The sequence below is a fragment of the Halichoeres trimaculatus genome, unplaced genomic scaffold (assembly GCF_033239565.1).
Source record: "Halichoeres trimaculatus isolate MK-OKI-2021-1 unplaced genomic scaffold, fHalTri1.1 fHalTri1_scaffold_19, whole genome shotgun sequence".
NCBI lineage: Eukaryota > Metazoa > Chordata > Actinopteri > Labriformes > Labridae > Halichoeres > Halichoeres trimaculatus.
In genome coordinates, this window is record NW_027437197.1 from 2906640 (window position 1) to 2925624 (window position 18985).

Consider the following 18985-nt stretch of genomic DNA (forward strand, 5'->3'; position numbering starts at 1 on the left):
GTCCAGAAAAATGTCTGATTTCAAGTTATTTAAAGACAAAAATGAGGTCTGAAATGCTTTAACAAGTTAAAAAAAACCTGCCAATGGAACGTGTCACAAGCAATTCAGACCTCATTTTTGTCTTTAAACAACTTCAAAGAAGACAATTTTCTGGACTGATAAGTTGAATGTGGCTCATATTGAGTATAATAAGACAATTTTTATTTAAAATAAGACAAAAACACTTGATAAGATTTCAGTTTTTTGCAGTGTGGGATAGGCTCCAGCGCCCCCTGTTGCACCTGTAAGGGAAAAAGCAGGAGAAATGATGAATGAATAAAGCCCTGTTTCCATCAAGTGGTCCGGTATGGATCAGTACAGTTTGGTACGGGTCGGATTAGTAAAGCCTGACCCTGTAGGTGGTGTGTAAGCCAGATGCTAATAGCTACATCAGCTATGTTTTAGTGTAAAGTCAAATTAAGTGACAGTGTCAATTCATTCGACCAATCAGTAGATGGCAGTGTTTCTAGCTCCACCTTCTGGCGTTGGATTGGTACATTTGTCTCCCAAACAGCAGGGAACCAAAAAGTGGGACGGTACGGGTCGGTACAGAGATGAACCGAACAGAACTGCCTGGTGGAAACGGGGTTTAAAGTCTCTTTCTCCAAGTTTTTAACAGAAAATGTGTCTCAACACAAATCTTTGCTGTAGAAAATGTAAACACAGGTTTTGTTATCTTGTCCCTGATGGTCTTCTTCCCTTCTGTAGCAGCTGAAAACTCCTCACAGGAGCAGAACTGCTTGTAGGATTTGCAGGGACTGTCTGAGATTTAAGCTGCAGGAAAAAAAAACAACTAAAAGTTATTAAATCTGTCTCCTTGTTGGTGTTTCCTGTGGGGAAAAACTTGTTGCAGTGCGTTTCTTATCCACCTTGAAGCGGCCTGAACCTGCTGCATGCTCCTTTAAAGTCTTTAAAGATACTTGATGGATTTTTTTGTAAATCTTGCTGCTCCTCATGAAACTGTAAATAGACGGATGTGATGCTTCAACTTGTTTTGTGTTCAGATCTAAAAGAAGATTCAAATGTCTTTCATGTGATTGTTTTGTCAATTTGAAGAACTAAAGCAGTTTTATACCACAGCATGATGTTTGTGTTGATCATTTTACTTTCTCTGCAGCAGCAGACCGTTTCCTCGTCATTTATTACTTCCTGTTTGCATCCGTCACTAAAGCATTACCTCTGCTGCTCATTCACAGTTTGCTTCAGCTGATGACAGGAAACATTAGGCAGAAAACAAATGTTCACATCTCGGGAATATTTCCCTGAATTACCCGCTTTATTAGCATACCAAATTGATTTAGTGGGACATCTTTCTTGGCCTGGAGGAAGCAAACTGGATTAGTCCGTGCAGGACAACAAAACAAGGAAGCACTTGATGGCATCACTCCTCACAGAGTGATTCAGTTTAGTTTGTGGTTTCATAGAGGAGGAGGAGGAGGGTTACAGCTGAGGGGAATAAGAAAGGTGCTGTTAATTTGTCCTCCTTTCCCTCATCGCCAAGGCCTCTGCAAATCCAAGCGTTGTGCATGCACACATCTTAAGTCGGCGAATCTGTCCGCTGACTTCCTGTGTGCCTTTCCAGTAACAGCTGAGTGACGAGGGCGATGACATCAGGGTGCAGCAGGCAGTCTAAGAGGTCATTAGTGGTTATTGTTGTGTCTGTTGAAGCCTCATAATCCCCTGAGGAGTTCTGGGACTTCACATCTGCAGATGTTAGCTCCGTCTTCCTGGAAGGTTTCATGTCAACGTCTTTAGCTCCTGCTGGGTTTTCTGTCTGACAGTGAACAGGGACCAGATGTGGTCCAAAGGGGACCCTGTAGGGCTCAGGCTCCCCTGCTTTAACACAGTGTGTCCTGATGTGTCCTCTGGAGTCCCTCTTGACTGTGTCTCTGTGGTCCTGGGTGTGTTTCCTGTGGTGGATGCTCCTCTGTGTTTGAGCAGAAGCTTTAAGCGCCAGGTTTACGTACTGCATGTTCTCTGTGTGGGATCCTACTCCTTCCTGTTGGAACATGACATAAGCAGAGAGGTTTGAGGCTTTTCTAACTAAATCTGTCTGAATCAGATGTGGGAGGTAGAACAGACTCAGACTGGATGAGGTAAAGCTCGTACCTCAGTGGGATTCAGCCAGTCGTCTGTGTTGTCATCACTCGGCGCGCTTTTCAGGGCACAGACCACGGTCTTAGTCACAGCTTCACTCACTCTGGACACGTGGTCCACATCCTGTTCAGGGACAGACGCATCAGTCTAAGGATCAACATGAGACAGACTAACTCTTCTGGGTAAACTCTCACCAGCTCGATCCAGGAGTTGACGCTCACAGTGACGGGATCCACAGACTCCACGTAATGCCACCAGTGTCGGGGAACATAAAGCACCTGAGTGGATAAAAGTTAAACCTCAGCAGCTTAAAGGGATCAGCAGTTTAATAACATCACCCACGCAGTATTTTTACCTTTAAGCCTCTGTGATAAATCTTTAGCAGAGAGGAGGATTCACACTGATCATCCACTAGGTGGCAGCAAACCCCTTCCCCCTCTCAGCCCCTCAGTAGGTCATCCATTCATAAAGTGAGTCCATTAAAAACAGGCGAGTCATATTGATCCCTGCCTCCTCTGCAGACCTGATTCATTCACAGCCTGTGGTGTGACAGGATGAATGATCATCACTCGAATCGCAGGTGGAGACATCCTGAAGGTGAGCTCCGTTATGTGTAACCCAGACAAACGTGGAGCTGGAAGAGTTTGGGGTGTAAGATAACAGAGGGACTTGTGATACTAAAAATCACAGATTGATTTAACATGCAAGGGATCCTGGGAGGAGGTAGTTCAATGTTTTAAACTTCTCACCACTAGATGGCAGTGTTGTCAATCTCTAAGCATTTGATGCTTCTAAACCAAGTGTCTGCAACCTGCAGCTCAAGTTTTACACTCTTGGTAAAAAAACGAAATCTACAAAGACTCATCTGGAAGAAAATACAGATTTTAATTCTGTGTGGATGGATTCATTTAACTGACAACATGCCAGCTTGAGAAAAATGCTTAATATGTGGCAAGATATTTGCAAACAACAAGAAAAGATGGGTTGGGTGATATGAATATATGTTATCAAATTCAGAAATCTTTTTTTTCTAAGTTTTTTTAAGCATGTTTTTAACATTTAATCATTTGTTCTTGCAAGTTAATAAAATTAATTAAAAAAAAATTTTTTTTGCACATTTTCAAAATTTAAAAAATGTCTGACATTTTATAATCTTTTAAAGTTTTAAAATTTTGTGCAGTTTTTGCAAATTTGCAAAATTTTGGTGTTTCAATTTTTTCTTTTGTATTTTTGACATTCCAATATTTTTGGCAAAATTTTATTGTAATTTTTTTCAATTTCAATTTGTGGGGTTTTGAGGGGTTTTTTTGTTAATTTTTTGCATTTTGCATTTTTTAACCTTTACAGAGATTTTTTTTTTTTTCCATTTTTTGCAAATTAACTGTAAGTAAAAAATCTATCACATGTAGAATTTCATAAATTTTAGCAAATTTTAAGCAAGATGTGTTTGCAATTTTTGAATTAATTATTTTTTATTGTAGTTATTTTCTGTTTTTTTGCATTTTCTTTGAAAATTCACTTTTTTTGCTATTTTTTAAAAGTGAAAAAAAGCCATCACATGTAAAATTTCATACATCTTAGCAAAAGTTTGATGTAATTTTTGAATTACATTTTTTTATTTAGTTTTTCTATTAATTTTTTGCCTTTTTTTTAATCAAATTCTTTTTTGCAATGTTTTGCACATTTTTTAAAAGTGAAAAAAAGCTATCATGTGTAGAATTCCATAAATTCAAAAATAGCTTTTTTATTTCAAAATTTATTTACTAGATCTTAACTACATTTTTATACACTTTTATAGTTTTTATTGTGTAGATAAAGTAGATTTTGTGGCTCCAAAATGACTTTAGTCTTGTTGAGCTGAGGGAAAATGTCTCTTATAACAGTAAAGTTTGCAGATCTCTGATCTAATCTAACACAAAAAGGCCCAAAAAGACAGCAAACTACATCCTAATATGATTAAATCTCAAGATTAATGTCAATAACTGCAAATTGTGTCTCATTTTTTGTAGAAATTGTTTCATTAGACTGAATTTTACAAACATTTACCAAAAAATATCTAATTTAAGAAATTAAAATAAAAAACTTCATCATTTTCCTCCTGATGAAATAAGTAAACCTCCTGAATCATCGGCTGTGACCCTGACCGTCTCACGCTGTCACCTGCCTTCTGAGCTCCCTGACACTTGGTTTTGCTGATAAGAGCGTATTCAGGGCGCTTCAGGAGCTCAGGCACAAACAGGCGGTGAAAAGAGACGGATGCTTAATTGCTCTGTCACTATTTTGACTCCTGCAGAACAAAACAATGCAGCTGGAATCTCAAACAAGGCAAAGTAGGACAGGAAGGTTCTGGAAATCCTGGAAACTCTTTAGAAAGTAACTCAGGGCGCCATTACAGCCGCCGTGTGACTGCGCTATACCTCCATCATACCTTCACACAGTCTGACTCCACCGCCTCGGCAGCAGAGCCTGACATGAGCTGTCAGATGATCTACCGGCCCGGACTTGACCCTGTTACCTTTTCTCCTGACAAGACATCAAGAGTGAGGACGTAAAGGACTGTAACGTGACTTACCTTACGCCTCCTTCCATATGAAAGCCTCTGTCTCTTGAAGGTGATGCACCATCAGCATGAAGGCCAGATTTTAATTGGAACACAAGTCATGTGCGTTGCCTTGCATTGCACTTTTATGGAGGACATCACGAAGAATAAATCTCCTCTGGTTAAGTCTACTTTTACATGTTCAGAGCTCAAGGACCAATCAGGAGATACTTTATGGTTATAGCTTGTGTGTTACGAGCTGCTCGGCATAACCGAGCTTTTAAGTGTTGCATAACATTAAGATTCAACGAGTCATGGCGGGGGTTTTCTAGTGACAAGTAAACAAATGAAACAGTGTGCTTTATGTCTTGGTGGAGAAACTAGAAATGAAAAAAGACCCATAGTTCAATGCTGCTGCAAAACTAGAATGCTAGTGTGATTTTTTATTTTTCTTCCAGAGGGTATTGATGATTAAAGACACTGACACTAAATAAAACCTGCGTTAACATTTAGTCGAACTAAATCTTCATCCCATCTGTCAATAAACCCTGCCACCGCTCTACTTCACCTCCTACAACATCAACAGCCCACCAGTTGTACTTGCAACAACCCATTGCAAGTACAACAAAATTGCAAATTTAATAAACAATTCTGTGCAGATGGATTCATTTAACTGACAAAAGGCTTATTAAATAAGCAAGACATCAGCAAACAACACAAATGAATAAGTAAAGCAATATAATTATTTATATGTTATTAAATTCAAATATTCTTACAAAAATGTTGAAAATTTTGCAGATTTATGAAAAAAAAAATGAAAATTTTTGAAATTTCAATTTTTTAAATTTTTTTTTACAAACTTTAAAAAAAATGTTAAAAAAAAGGTTGCAATTTTTTGAAATTTTGAAATTTGGGCAATTTTTTGCAGAATTTTGACATTTCAAGTTTTTTTTGCATTTTTGATTTTTTTTAATTGAATTTTTTTTGGGCCAATTTTTTAAAATTATTTTTTTATTTTTGCAGTTTTTTTAATTCACAGCTTTTTTTTTAATTATTTGCGAATTTATTTGAAAACAAAACAAAAAAACTAAGATATTACATGTTAATTTTATAAATTCTTAAATAACTTTCTGTTTTGATAATTATTCACCCGATTTTTACTATGTTTAGAATTTTATAAGCTTAATAGTATTTATTGTGAAGATAAAGATGATTTTGTGGCTCCAGAATGACTTCAATTCAGGTGAGCTGAGGTTACATGGCTCCTACAAAAGTAAAGGTTGCAGACCCCTGCCTTAGAGGACAGAAAGTCTTAGTTTGCAATGTGCTGCATGCAAAGAGCCCTCACCTGCCCTGGCTGCAGAGTAACAACGTGCGGCCTGGCTCCCTGAAACGCATGAAACCTCCTCAGGTCTGGATGGAGGACATCCACCTGGCTGAAGATGCTGGACTCCTCATAAGGGATCCTGGTCGGGTACAGGTGAGGAGTGTCCTCTGGAGGGAAGAGGTGCCAGCGTTTCCTGCAGCACACATCACAGAAACACAAACTTCACCCCACTCTTCTGTCTGACCTTTACGTGCACCTGAAAAAGCATGTGTCATCTAGATCTCTGCGTTTTCTGCTTCTGCGGATAGATTTTCTCACCCTCTGCTAACATCTTTTTTGTGCTTTATCATCTGCAGAATCCATTAGAGCAATTACTGCTTTCTCTTCATCTAACCCACCTTTGTTGCAGAGGTTGTCATTTCAATCATCACTGATGTACTTTCATGGGTCAGCTGTAGCGCCTGAATTTCATTTACCTTGAGATCAATACCAAATAAAAGAGTCTGAGACCCATTACAAAGGCTGAGATAAGAGTGTTGCTCTCTGGGAGAACGCTGGGTTCAGATAAGATTCAAAGAGACCTTTTCCCTCTTGTTTTCTGACTCACATCGCCTCATACGGCGCCTCACTCTCTGTCTCTATTTCCCTGCAGCTCTGCCGAGCTCTGCCACAAATTAACTTTCTTTGAGAGGGCAGAGGAGGGATCAGAAGTCCTGCTGCAGAGGAGCTGGAGGGTTAACAGGCAGAAAACTTATTGTGGGAACTTGAGTGTGTAGGAATCTGCAATCCTGTGCTGTGATGCTTCTTACCGTCCTTGTACCTGCAGCACCAGGTTGCATCCGTAAGAGTCGAGGTGGCACGGCGTGTTGGCTCCCTCTGTGCCGATCCACAGCGTGCTCTCCCTTCCATCACGTCCCTCAAAACCAAACTCAGACCACTTTACATCCTGCAGCACACACAAATTATAAAAATATCAATCAAAGATGATACAGAAATAGAAATAACAGTCCCTAAAAGTCCCATTTTGCATGACAATGAGATGACATCCACACATGTCTCATATTTTAAGAACTGTCACATCTCATCCGAGTCACCCCACCTCATCAGCGGCTCTGACAGCGCCTATTATAGGTGCTGAATGAAGGCCTTTGTGTGGGAAAACCAGGCTACACTATTTGTAATCCGTCATAGAAAACTGGTCTGTCAATCACGTCCTGTCAGAGCACAAAGGTGCAGCAATCAAACCAGCATCCTGAATAATGAAGTCATTACACAGGCGGCTGTAAACGACACACTGGTCAATCCAGCATCGTTTATCCCGTGAAAAGCTCAAATCTGCCCGTCACAAAGGCATGAATGTCAGCGGCGAATAACAGCAGGTAGGAGCCCGATAACAACACATCACAGAGATAAAAATGAAACGAACCGGCGGCTGTTGCTTGAGGAAGGATGGCACTTTTAAGACTATGACAAAAATAGCTGCTAATACTGAGCAGAACATTAAGCTTAACAATTTAATTGAAAATGTCAAAACACGGGAGAATTAGAATATAAATGACTTCTTTAATGACACTTTAAAGGGAATGTTTCACATTTTTTAATTTGCAAATTTCTTATTTGATATAATTTATTCATAAGCTACCTTGCTTTGTCACCTCGGGGTCTTCAGCAAAGAAATGTAGAAAATAGATCGAATATTTTCCTATTTTTGTTCGTTTTTCTAAAAATGACTGGTGAAACAAGCAATCTGAAATAGTTTTTGATTTTGGGAGGCTATCAGTGTTTCCTGAACCGTGCACTGGAAATTCCTGCTGTGCATCAAGCTGATTTATGAGGCGTTTATTCTTTTCCTGAAAAATTGCTCTGCAATTCAGGGAAATCTTGCAGCAGCCCAGCCTAAACTTTGGTTTCATACAAAGTCCCAACAACTCCTGGGGATTTGGGGGAAAAGCTCCTTTTTATTTCAACATAACAATACCCCCCTGTGCACAAAGCCAAGTCCAAGTGTTGGTTTTGTGGTAAAAAATGTGACCAGTATTACTTAACCTCAAATAAAAAGTTTGGCATTAACTGAAATTTGACTGTTAATGAGACAGGCATCAGTCATATAGAGAGCAAAATGTTCAGATTTACTCATGAGTTTGATTCAGCTTTAATCCATTTAAACTAAAACCTAAACTTCTGTAACACGAGCAGTCACATGATCCAAATTTACCACTTTGACCATGCAGCATTGGCTCACATGTCAGCTTGACTTAAAGCTCCCTAAAGTTTATTCAGGCGTTAAGCAAGGTCGCTTTAATGTTTCGAAAATCAAACTGTACACATAAAATAAGAAGCTTTTCTACTCTAATTTCTCGAAGCAATCTAATATTCAAATCTGATGCAGCGACCAACTGACCCTACGCCTGCTGAACTCAATTTTCTTTTGTAGGAAATGTGCCGATACAGATTACAGAGTTGGTCCAGTCTCCTGTGTTTTCGAAAATGTAATGATGGTATTACTGAATATGCAATTCAGTGAGCCAATCTGAAATTATTGTTCATTAGCCCACTAAAATCCTTTCGCTTGATCCAAAAAGAAGCAGAAACAGCAAATTATTAATAACAACGGTTAAAACTGCCAACAGGAACACCTGATATTAATCAAAGCTGACAAATTCAACAATAACACATATTTGCAGTAAGATATTAGCCTGTAGCATGTCAATGCTAACTTGTGCAAGGCCGGATGTTTCCCCTAAGGTGAGGAGAAGGAGGTGAGGACAACGTGCTGGTTCTCAGGTGTGAGCTAAGAAGTGACGACATGGCCCTGTCCTTCCATCCATCGTTATTGGGAACGTAAGATCTATCTCCAATAAGATGGAAAAGCTAGTCGTGCTAACCCAGCAACAGAGGGAATACCAGAAGGCAGAGTACCATCATGCTTTTCACAGATATTTGTTTTCTTGATCGCTGCTGTGACTGCTGTGAATTTCCCCTCGGGGATAAATAAAGTATTTTCTAGTCTATTCTTTCTGTTACATTCATCCAAAACAGAAAAAAAGTAGTTTCATATTTAAAAAAAGCATTTCCTTACGTCTTTTTTTGGGCGCCTAACCCTTTCTTATAACTAGTCATGACAATGTCAGTTTTATTTTGTGTATGTTAACCCAATTCTCCAGTCAATGCACAAAAAATGAGTCTTTTATTGTAGTTGTTGCCGTTTGACCAAGAAGAAACTAAAAGTCTAGCAACATATGGAGGAAAAATGGAGGAAGGGGGTTTATTTCTCCCTCATGGAAAGCTGATGCTGAAACAGTAGTCTGAGAAGGCTCTTCACCCGTCCCGGTCTGATCCCCGGTTATTTAATTATAGCGCTTTATTTTGAAATCCATGTAAGAGCTCAGAGTCTCAAACTGACGGGCAAGACTACCCAAATGCAGCTCAGGGAAATCTGAACACGTTTGTTTTGTGAAAGGTCTTGAAAAATTTGGGCAAGAGAAGTGGAGAAAGCTGCTTTCTACAGTATTTCGACATGCTAATGCCACCCTGTGAACAGCGCCAGGTACACGGAGAATATTTCTCCGGAGGAATGTGACCAGCTCTGGGGACTGAAATACACCTGACTCAACACGTTTGGTGTGACCTAAAATTTAACTGTTGGTGGCACAAACCTCACTAATGCTCTTACATCTTACTCAGGGAACACCTGAGTGTAATGTTCAGGTTTACACAAAGTTTAGGGCAAACTTATTTGCAGCTTTCAGAAATGTACCAATTTAACTTATTTGATCTAAAAAGTTCTGAACTCTTGCTGGTTTTAAAGTGATCCTCCGGGATGGAACAAGTTGGGTCCTATCACAAGGTTTAGGGCAGAAATTACCCCCACAGCAGTGTTTTTGTGCAGCAGAAGCCCAGAGCGCTCGCACCAAACACCCCCTCCCTGCTCCTCTGCCGGTTTCCTCTGCACTCAGACGGACTCCAACCAAAAAAATCTGATATCGGTCTGCATTCACGCTTTACTTAAAGAATTTTCAGCGCGTTACTTTCACACAAAAACACCGCTAGATAAGGCTCTAGCTCTCATCGTGTCTCTTTGTCCTGGCAGACTACCTGGGTTTGCGTTTCCACGGGCGCGGACTGATACACTAAGTGGCGAGCGCCTCTAGCCAACTGTGGCTCTGCAGCGGAGGTAGCGCCGTTTTAGGACACGATGAGATGTTTGGTGCGTGCGCCCCTGGCTTCTGCTGCACAAAAACACTGCTGTAGGGGTAATTTCTGCCCTAAACCTTGTGATAGGACCCAACTTGTTCCATCCCAGAGTATCACTTTAAGGTCATATCTTCAAAACACAAACTTTCATCTTAACAAAAGGATTATGTGATGTTTGGAAGTAGATACAGGACTTCAAGAGATGCACAGCTGCTAATGTTCCTGATTTCAAGTCTGGAAAAAAGTCTTATCATGTGAAAATAGAAGCTTGAATTACCTCAAACTTGGACGGCTGATCCTCAAACAACATGGCGATGTATTTGTAATCAGCATAAGCCCAGTACTCCGATAATGGGTATCCACAGAAAGGCCCGACATCAGTCCTAGTCTGGCCCTGCGTCCAGTTCAGAAAGTGCTCCAGTTTGGCCTCCACATAAGAACACTGAGTTTCAAACAGAGGAGCTGAGGAGGGAAATGGAAAGAAAAAGCATAAAAATGAAGTAATCAGTGCAAAAATGTGATTCAGTTTCAGTAAAATCACTTTATTTAAAAAAGAAATGCAACTCACACACACCAGAATCACAATATGCATCGCCACAGAGGCATGAAATTTACTTTTTATCCACTTTCATCCAAAGTATAAATCACTGCTGTAGTGATTTACTTTCTTCTGTTTCACTTAACAAAGTGTGTCAATAGTTGAGCGATGTCAGTCATAATCGATCATAAACAATGCCCTCCTGTTGCTGCTGCAGCTGAGAAGATGATTTAGAAATCTAATTAGCCTTCTTTTATCAGAGGACACGCTCAGTTATCCATCACAGGAGGAGTCAGCAGCGCATCTGTCTTTGTGCCAAAAGGGAGAGCAATGCAGAGCCGGTTTAAAACAACAAAAACTCAGTGTTTTCCTCCCTAATGTGAAATTCTAAACCACATCCTCCTAACCTCATTTTCCAACCTTTGAAACACTCTGTTTCAGAATATATTTCACCAGCCTGCAGAAAATGATTATGTGCTCACTGAAATTTCAAAAGCATAGAGACTCTGTGAACAGGAACGCTACAGAAAAGCTTATTATTAATAAAGCTGTAGAAATTGACGACTACAGGAATGTGGTGGCGCCAGAACATTTTGGATTAATGCCTCAGAGTGGAGTGGATATTTTACAAAGTGGGTAAACCTTTTGAAAGAGTTCTAATGGTTTTGAAAATCAATTAATTAATTGACAAAGAAGGAATGGGCAAGTGGAAATCTCTCATTTAAAGCTTTTCAGATCTTGATCTGTATCCTTTTTCTATTTTTAGACTTTCACTAGGCCTGTCACAATAATCAATAAATCGATTAACCAAATGATAAATAAAAACGTCCTCGGTAAGTTTGCCAGCCTCGATACACTGACACGTGCATGCATGTTTGTTTTCCTCCTCTCTTTCGACCAAAGAGGCTGAATGAGAAGATGGCTCACTACGTCTGTCTTTCCTAACATCGGGGTGCTTAGGTTCTATAGCAGATTTAGCAGATTTATAGGGGAGTGAGCATCTGTCAAAAATGCGATCTTTGGGGTGAAGATGGGGCTGCTCGCATACACACAGAGAGAGCTGAAGCGAGCGTCCTGAGGGGTAAGAAGGAAACACACGCTAATATGAGTGATGGCACCAAAGATACGGTTCTTAAGCCGCCTGCCACAGTCCCAGTGTGGGAATATTTTGTTTTTTATCAGAATGAACAAAGTGTGAGCTCATGAACACCAACCAGCTGATATGTTGCATTTGTTTGAAAATAGTGGCGACGAAGAAGAAGAAGGGGAGGTGCAGCGGAGCCTTGTTCTTTGACAATCCGCTCTTACTCAGGCTTTTGGTCGGCAAAGTAAATACAAATAAAAGCGCCAAATGGTGGCGCTCAAAGACAGATACATTGCCAAAGAAATGCAGCCCTTCAATACGGTTCAAAGCCAGAAATGTTAAAAATGTTTGACAGACAGTACGGATTGACTGGGAAAAAGTACATGTTACAAACAATTCAGGAACTGTATAAACTCCCTTTTATTTAGGCTACAGTTTTTATTGTTGTTTTGTTTTTGAGTTTGGAGTTTTTTCTTTACAGACAGGATCTATGTTTTATTGTTTTTGATCAGTATTAATTATTTACATTGACATGTATTTCTTTCTAAAAAAAAAAAGAGTCCATTTCATTTTCATTGTATTTTTTTTCTCTTTCTTGTTTGTTAAATTTATTTTATTTTTTGTTTAATTTTTTTTTATTTAAAAGATCCTGACCTTTTAATTATAGTTAAATACTCTTAAGAAATTAAAGTTTCTTGCTTTTGATATGGTGTACTCACTTTATTATCCCATTTATCATAATTACATCAATGAAAAAATGGAAAAAAAAATCAAAATAATATTGACAATAACATCTTTTATCAGCAATAATATTTTGGAAAATTATCGTCTAGCAAAATTTGTTATTATGACAGGCCTAACTTTCACTGACCTATCCATCAATCTATCATGCCAGTCAAGTTTTGCAATTTTATTGAAATTAACTACACAATACTTTTTCTGTCTGATTCATTCTCTTTTCTTACTCTTTGTCTCGTCTTTCCTCCCAAGTCTGAATCTGACGAGCTTGTCACCGAGGCTTTCAGATAGATGCTCTGCAGTCCAGCTGAGAACAGGCCAGCCACACGTCATGTCCATGAAGACTGCAGGCTGCTGAAGATGACGCAGAATCCTCCGAGTCTCCTCTGGGCTGAAGGGTTTGATGAAGTCAGGAGCTGCCATGGCCTGAAGTTTACACAGCAGAGAGTGAAGCTGATAGATCATCGCTTCTTGTGGTGTGACATTACAGAGATTCTTCCAGTGTCTGTTTATGAGAAGCTGTTTAATCTTTCTTTGGATAAAAAGATGACATAAAATCTCAACAAATATTGGCTAGAATGCATGAGCGAACAATACCAAACAATTTCAAATGTTTTTACTTTGCACAAACATCAAAATGAACAATGCATTGCAATTCTGAAATGCAAAACGCACAACCCCTCGTTCCAAAAATGTGACTAAAAGCATATTACTTTTTATATAAGCCTCTTAGGCGCACACTTAATACTTTAATAAACATTAATTTGCCAAAATATTTGACCTGGTTTCACTATTTTGAATTACACATGGGTTTAAATGTTTGCCAACCCTTAAACGTTTTAAGTACGACCTTTTTAGAGAAAGGGTTGTACTTACGTTTGCATACTTTTAGAAACACTGTCGATTCAAGAAAAGGGAGGTTTATTTTTAAAAGACTACTCATACAAAGAGCAACTCAAAGTGGTTTACAGAGCTACAAAAAACAACAACAGTAGAATCAGTGGTAGGGAGTTATGTCTACATATGCCAAGTAAATTGATTATTCAGAGTTTTTATTAAAACACAGTTATAAAATCATAATTACTTATCATTTAAATTGGCTCAAGCAAATTATTTGTGGAGAAATGGCTCCCAAATAGGGGTAGAGTTAATATTTTCCTGTGTAATCCTGTTTAGCAAACATTTAATCAGATTTTATCTGGATTATGATTGAGAAAGTTTGACTATGACAAATACTCATGAAACTTTTTTTTGGCTTTACACCCATGAGGTGTTATTACAAGTATTTGACAACACGTGCCACTAATTTTATATAATTATTTTGGTTTTGATTGAGCACAGGTGGTTTATTAACTCTTTATTAAACGCAGATAGCAAGTTAACACCTTTATCGATTTGCAAGCTATGTGTTTGAATGTGTCTAAAACGGTGCCGGGAGACCATTCATATATGTTCTGATTAGAAAGACCTCGAAATACTCCTCATTCAGCTAAGTTAGCTCAAAGTTGGTCAAACATTTGGCGCTCTGCTCTGTAACTATCTCCGAAACATCCTTTTTCGACAGTATCTTTGAATGTCTGAGCTACAGCAAACGGTACCCGCGAATATTCCATTAGCTAGCTAACAACAACAGCATGCTAGCTTCGCAGAAACGCAGCTGTATTTGGAGAAAGCAGAGGACTCACCTTTAACAACACGTGTAGTCGAGTTTAAGACGGAAGTAAACAAACCTCACGTGACCGTGTGCGGTTTCTTTTTACACCAGAAACGCCTCATTGTGAATGTACCCCATTACGGCTCTGTGAGCACCACTGAAGCTGCTTCACCAGTAGAGCCAAAATGGTGTTCCATGGGCTACAGTTTCGACAGCTGGCGCTATTTCCGTCTGAGCATGCGCAGTGAAGTTACAAGCCGAAGCTATCGGGTGTTATTGTTTGTGGTTGACAGAAGCTCGCTGAGTCGCTCGTTGACAGCTGCTGGGACAGATTTTTCACACAGACGAACAGGCAGCTACTATGGGTGCCGCTCGGAGCATCGAGTCCGAAAGGCAGCCGCTTATTATCCCCGCGAATGGAGACACACACACACGGCCAGTGCACAGCAGAGTGTACCGGAGAAGATGGCTGGTTCTGATGCTGTTCTGTCTGCTGGGACTACTGCAAGGGATGGTGTGGAATTTCTGGGGTCCAATTCAGGTCTCTGCGGGTCACGCGTACGGCTTCACCAAGGCTGACATCGCGGTTCTGGTGCTGTGGAGCCCTCTGGGGTTCCTTCCCTTTTTCCTGTTCATGTGGTTAATGGATAAAAAAGGTGAGCTGCTGTTGTTGGTACACTGTGTCCTATCCTCGTGTTATGGTCTTATCACCTTCCAAAAACACATGATTTGTTCACACACACCTGATGGTTCAGACCCTCTGAGGTTTAGTGTGGTTACCTGACATCCTGTACTTCTTATCTCAAAGGTTAGTGGGTTACAGATAGGCTGTTTCTTTTGCACAACATATTGTAACTTGGATACGATTTCTAGAAATGTATGAATACATAAAAAAAAAAAAAAAAAAACTAAAACAAACAAAAAAACTCAAGTCTTAGCAGGTAAAGTCATAAAAACATAAAATAATAAAAATAATGATAATAATAATAATAATAATAATAATAATAATAATAATAAAAATAATAATTTTAACAATGATAATAATAATAATAATAATAATAATAATAATAATAATAATATGGGGGGATATATTTCTGCATCGGGTACATCTAAACTTTACTTTTTGGAAGTAAAATTTCAAACTCAGGACTTCTACTTGCTCTAGATTAATATTTCAAAGTGGCATATGTTTTAAGATTATAGGATTAGGATTTGAATATAGTACAATAGAACCTTATTTCAGACATGTAGCTGCATGTCATTTATTAAAATTAATTACTACACAGCAGAGAGCAGCAGAGGTGAAATTTAGAGTTTGAATGGAGCAGGTGACTACCTTATCTGGCCCTGTTTGTGACCATGAATGGTGCCAGTAATACTCTTATCCTATTGGACTTGCGTGGTTTTATCTAAATACGTTATTATTTTCCAGGGTATGCCAGACATCTTGCTCCTGAAGCTAAATAAATGTGATTAATTTGAGTGCTTTAGGCAAAATATCAACATTAGTGTCCTCTACCAACATATTATTTTTAGTTGGTGTTGTAGTCAAACCATTTCATTTAAATATTCAACTATGATATAAGAAATGCAGTTATTTTACATTTTTGTGGCTTTTTTTGCGTCTTTTTCTTCTATGCATTTCTGCACAAACCTTTTGAACACTGTAGAAAACATGCTAACCCTGAGCACCTGCTCTGTTATTTTCTAGCCTGCATGCTAACTACTTTTTCTTTGACCATAAGTACTTGGAAACACACAACATGGAGTCAGATAGTGCGCCATAAACAGCTCCACAGCGCAGGGACATTTTCAGGTGCATCAGAACAGGATCAAGCATAGTCTAAACTGCTGGGGCTTCTTTTCCCTACTGGTTTAATTTGTTAAAGATGTTGATATTACACCTAAAATCGATATTTGCACATTTTTATGAGCTTCTTTCTTGGCTTGGCTTGAGTATAAATGCTAAGCTTGTTAAAGAGCTCAGAAGAAATGGAGCTAATGAAAGAGAAAACAGATTTCTGACATTCTGCTGGCATTGTTTTGTAATATTTTTAAGAAGGGATTGTCTGCAGAGGAAGAAGAAGGAGAAACTAGTGGATGTGTTGGAGAGCTTATGAGATGTTGATACTTGACACAACAGAGCCTGCGTGCTGGTATTAGCATTCAATCAGGTGTATTTTCACTTAGGTAGGTTAATATTTAATCCAAAGATATTTAAATATTAAAGTAAGAAACTCAAAGAGGCATTATATCCTTATTTTTGATGGACAAGAAACAGAAAAAGGATTGCCATTTTTTGTTGGACTCAGACAGGTTTTCAAATGTCATCTGCCCCCAAAAATGTGAAAAACCGCTGATGCACGAAAGGAAAAACTCAAACACTTTCTTGAGACTTCTCTCTTCCAGATTACTAACCTCAGGACACGGTTTAAACCACACAACATTCTCCGAGTGCCTTTGCATGCAGAAGAGCTCTTAACTCGAGCCACTGAGTCACTTCACCAAACCGGTTCCTCTGCATCATCTGTCAGCTGACATAATATACCTCGCTGATTCACTAAACACACAGACCGCCAAGAAATTACACAACTCTTCTTGTGATTGTGAATCATTTATGGTTTTGGATGTATTGTTGCTGAGTTACGCCTGTTATGAGACGTAATCTTCTCGTCTGTAAAAGATATCGCCTGAGTTTATCCCCAGCTTTGAGCAGAATCTGCTGCTCATCATTCAGCACTAACAGAATAGGCCTGGACATGTGTTTACCTTGTTAGAACAACAATTAGATGATAACTACAGGTTGCATTGGGCTTGTAATTGTTGACTACACACCCAGCCTCTGTCAAACACACAGACTCACTGGCTCTGCTCCAACATGTCTCTGTGGGGAACGATCAGCCTCCCGCTGAGAGCTGAGCCTCCCTGAAGGTGGAGGCTGTTGATGATCAACAACAGAGTAGACGCTCCTTAAATCCACTCGTAAAAGGAGTCCTTTGCCATACATAATGTCTGAATTGTCCCCTGACGTAATTCTCTGGCCTCTCTGAAATGTAGGTTACTGTCTTTGTGTGCCACGAATGCAACAGGGTGAAATATTGGCCCACATGCAGCACAGAGTATGATAAAATCTCAGCAGCAGCGTTATTATGATGCAAAGCTGCAGAAGTACAATCTGATTAACTGATTATTTTCTGTTTGCTTTATTATTTCATCTACTGATAAGGACGCTATTAAACAAGAGGGGCTGCTACGAACAGTAGATAAAGAGAATAATAAATACAGAGCTTAAAGTGGCGTTGAGAGACTTCTTCCTCTGTTCTACCCAGGAGTGTAAATAGAATAGAATAGAATAGAATAGAACTTTATTCTGATTGTAACAAGTACAACGAAATCGAAGTCACAGCTGCAATCAAGAAAACAAAAGTAAGAAAGTGTATAGAAAGCGTAAAAAGCTCCATAAGAAAATAGATGCTGACAGCTTGTCCATCATTGTCCAGTCAGCCAGCCTCCACCTCCACAGGGTCCAGGACTGAGCTTCTTCAGCAGTCTGTTCAGTCTCTGTCTCCTGGATCCTGTCTGCTCACAGCAGGTGAAGCTCTTCACATGTGGTGTTGGTGTCTGGTGTTAGCTCTGTTAGCCATGTCTGTGAATAGCATGATGCTACTCTGCCCTCTGGTATTCCCTCTGTTGCTGGGTTAGCACAGCTAGCTCGTCCATCTTATTGGAGATAGATCTTACGTTCCCAATAACGATGGATGGAAGGACAGGTCCATGTCGTCACTTCTTAGCTCACACCTGAGAACCAGCATGTCCTCCTCACCTCCTTCTCCTCACCTTGTGGGAAACATCAGGCCTTGCACCAGTTAGCATTGACATGCTACAGGCTGCTAATAGCTGATTTCACATGTAAACAATGCAGCCATGGCTACATGTAGGATCTCCAGACAAACACAGGAGAAAAGTAGTAAAAATATCACTGAAGACACAAAAAGTTTGGTGTCCATGACCAACAAATGAGTCATACAAAGTGATGATCCACTCCAAGTACAAAGATTATGAAAAAGAGACAAAAAATTACAAGAAACAGACAAAGAAGAGAGAGCAGCTGCAAAAGGCAGAGTTAGAAGTCAAATACTGCTTCAAAACCTTCACTGTGCCAAAGGGCTACTCTGCTGTATGTTTCCCATAGACTGTATTATAAATATTATTTGTAAGTGTACATAAAAGGCTTCATTTCTAAACTTAATGTTATTGGTTTTGATGCTGTAGACATAAATGTTTTCTCTATTTTGGGGTCAGTTGGTTTAAAATCATTTTGTTTAAATTTTAGGGATGCACGATATATTGGTATCAATATTGGTATCAGCTGATATTAACTCATCAGCTGTTGCCATTTTCAGAGCATCCTCAACAATCTTTCAAGACCGAAATAATCTTGTTTTCTCTGACTATGTAAACACCAAAACTACCCAAGAAGAGTGGACTCTTTTCTTTAATGTCTTTCTTTCTGTTTTAGATCAAAAAACCAGACAAAACATACTTTTTTGATTGTGCTTTTGGGGCGCCCCATCCTTTGTGCCTCTCCATAGTCTCTGAACTACCTCAACACTTCATATCATATTGTTTTGTTTTTTTTTGTTTTTTCTTAACCAATATCGATATGAATATCATATCAGTATCGGTATCGGTGACATCGGTTATCGGCCATAACAGCAATATTGATATCAGATATCGGATATCGGCCAAAATGTTCACATCGATGCATCTCTATT

The 18985-nt window shown here is 39.2% G+C and overlaps 2 protein-coding genes across 2 annotated transcripts in view; one reads left to right on the plus strand and one right to left on the minus strand.

The window, feature by feature from the left end:
* Window positions 1-595: 595 nt before the first annotated feature.
* Window positions 596-14391, minus strand: hspbap1 (hspb associated protein 1). The gene is made up of 8 exons (XM_074695275.1): window positions 14242-14391; window positions 12784-12982; window positions 10474-10658; window positions 6812-6948; window positions 6024-6195; window positions 2331-2414; window positions 2149-2259; window positions 596-2038 (listed from the first exon to the last, which is right to left on the minus strand). The coding sequence occupies exons 2-8, from the start codon at window positions 12977-12979 to the stop codon at window positions 1577-1579; spliced, it is 1347 nt and encodes a 448-aa protein (XP_074551376.1). The 5' UTR covers window positions 12980-12982; window positions 14242-14391; the 3' UTR covers window positions 596-1576.
* Window positions 14392-14446: 55 nt separating this feature from the next.
* Window positions 14447-18985, plus strand: part of slc49a4 (solute carrier family 49 member 4) — a 79998-nt gene continuing 75459 nt past the window's right edge. Inside the window, exon 1 of the mRNA XM_074695274.1 lies at window positions 14447-14866. Within this exon, the coding sequence (XP_074551375.1) occupies window positions 14572-14866 (295 nt within the window). The 5' untranslated portion in view covers window positions 14447-14571. The remainder of the gene's footprint in view (window positions 14867-18985) is intronic.

What these genes read in the sequence shown, in the direction of transcription:
- hspbap1 (XM_074695275.1), bottom strand. Translation starts at nt 12,979, where the DNA reads ATGGCAGCTCCTGACTTCATCAAACCCTTCAGCCCAGAGGAGACTCGG. An exon ending in ATCAGCCGTCCAAGTTTGAG is followed by an intron (nt 6,949 to 10,473) that starts GTAATTCAAGCT and finishes TGTGTGCTGCAG; the next exon opens with GATGTAAAGTGGTCTGAGTT. An exon ending in ACTGGCTGAATCCCACTGAG is followed by an intron (nt 2,039 to 2,148) that starts GTACGAGCTTTA and finishes ATGTTCCAACAG; the next exon opens with GAAGGAGTAGGATCCCACAC.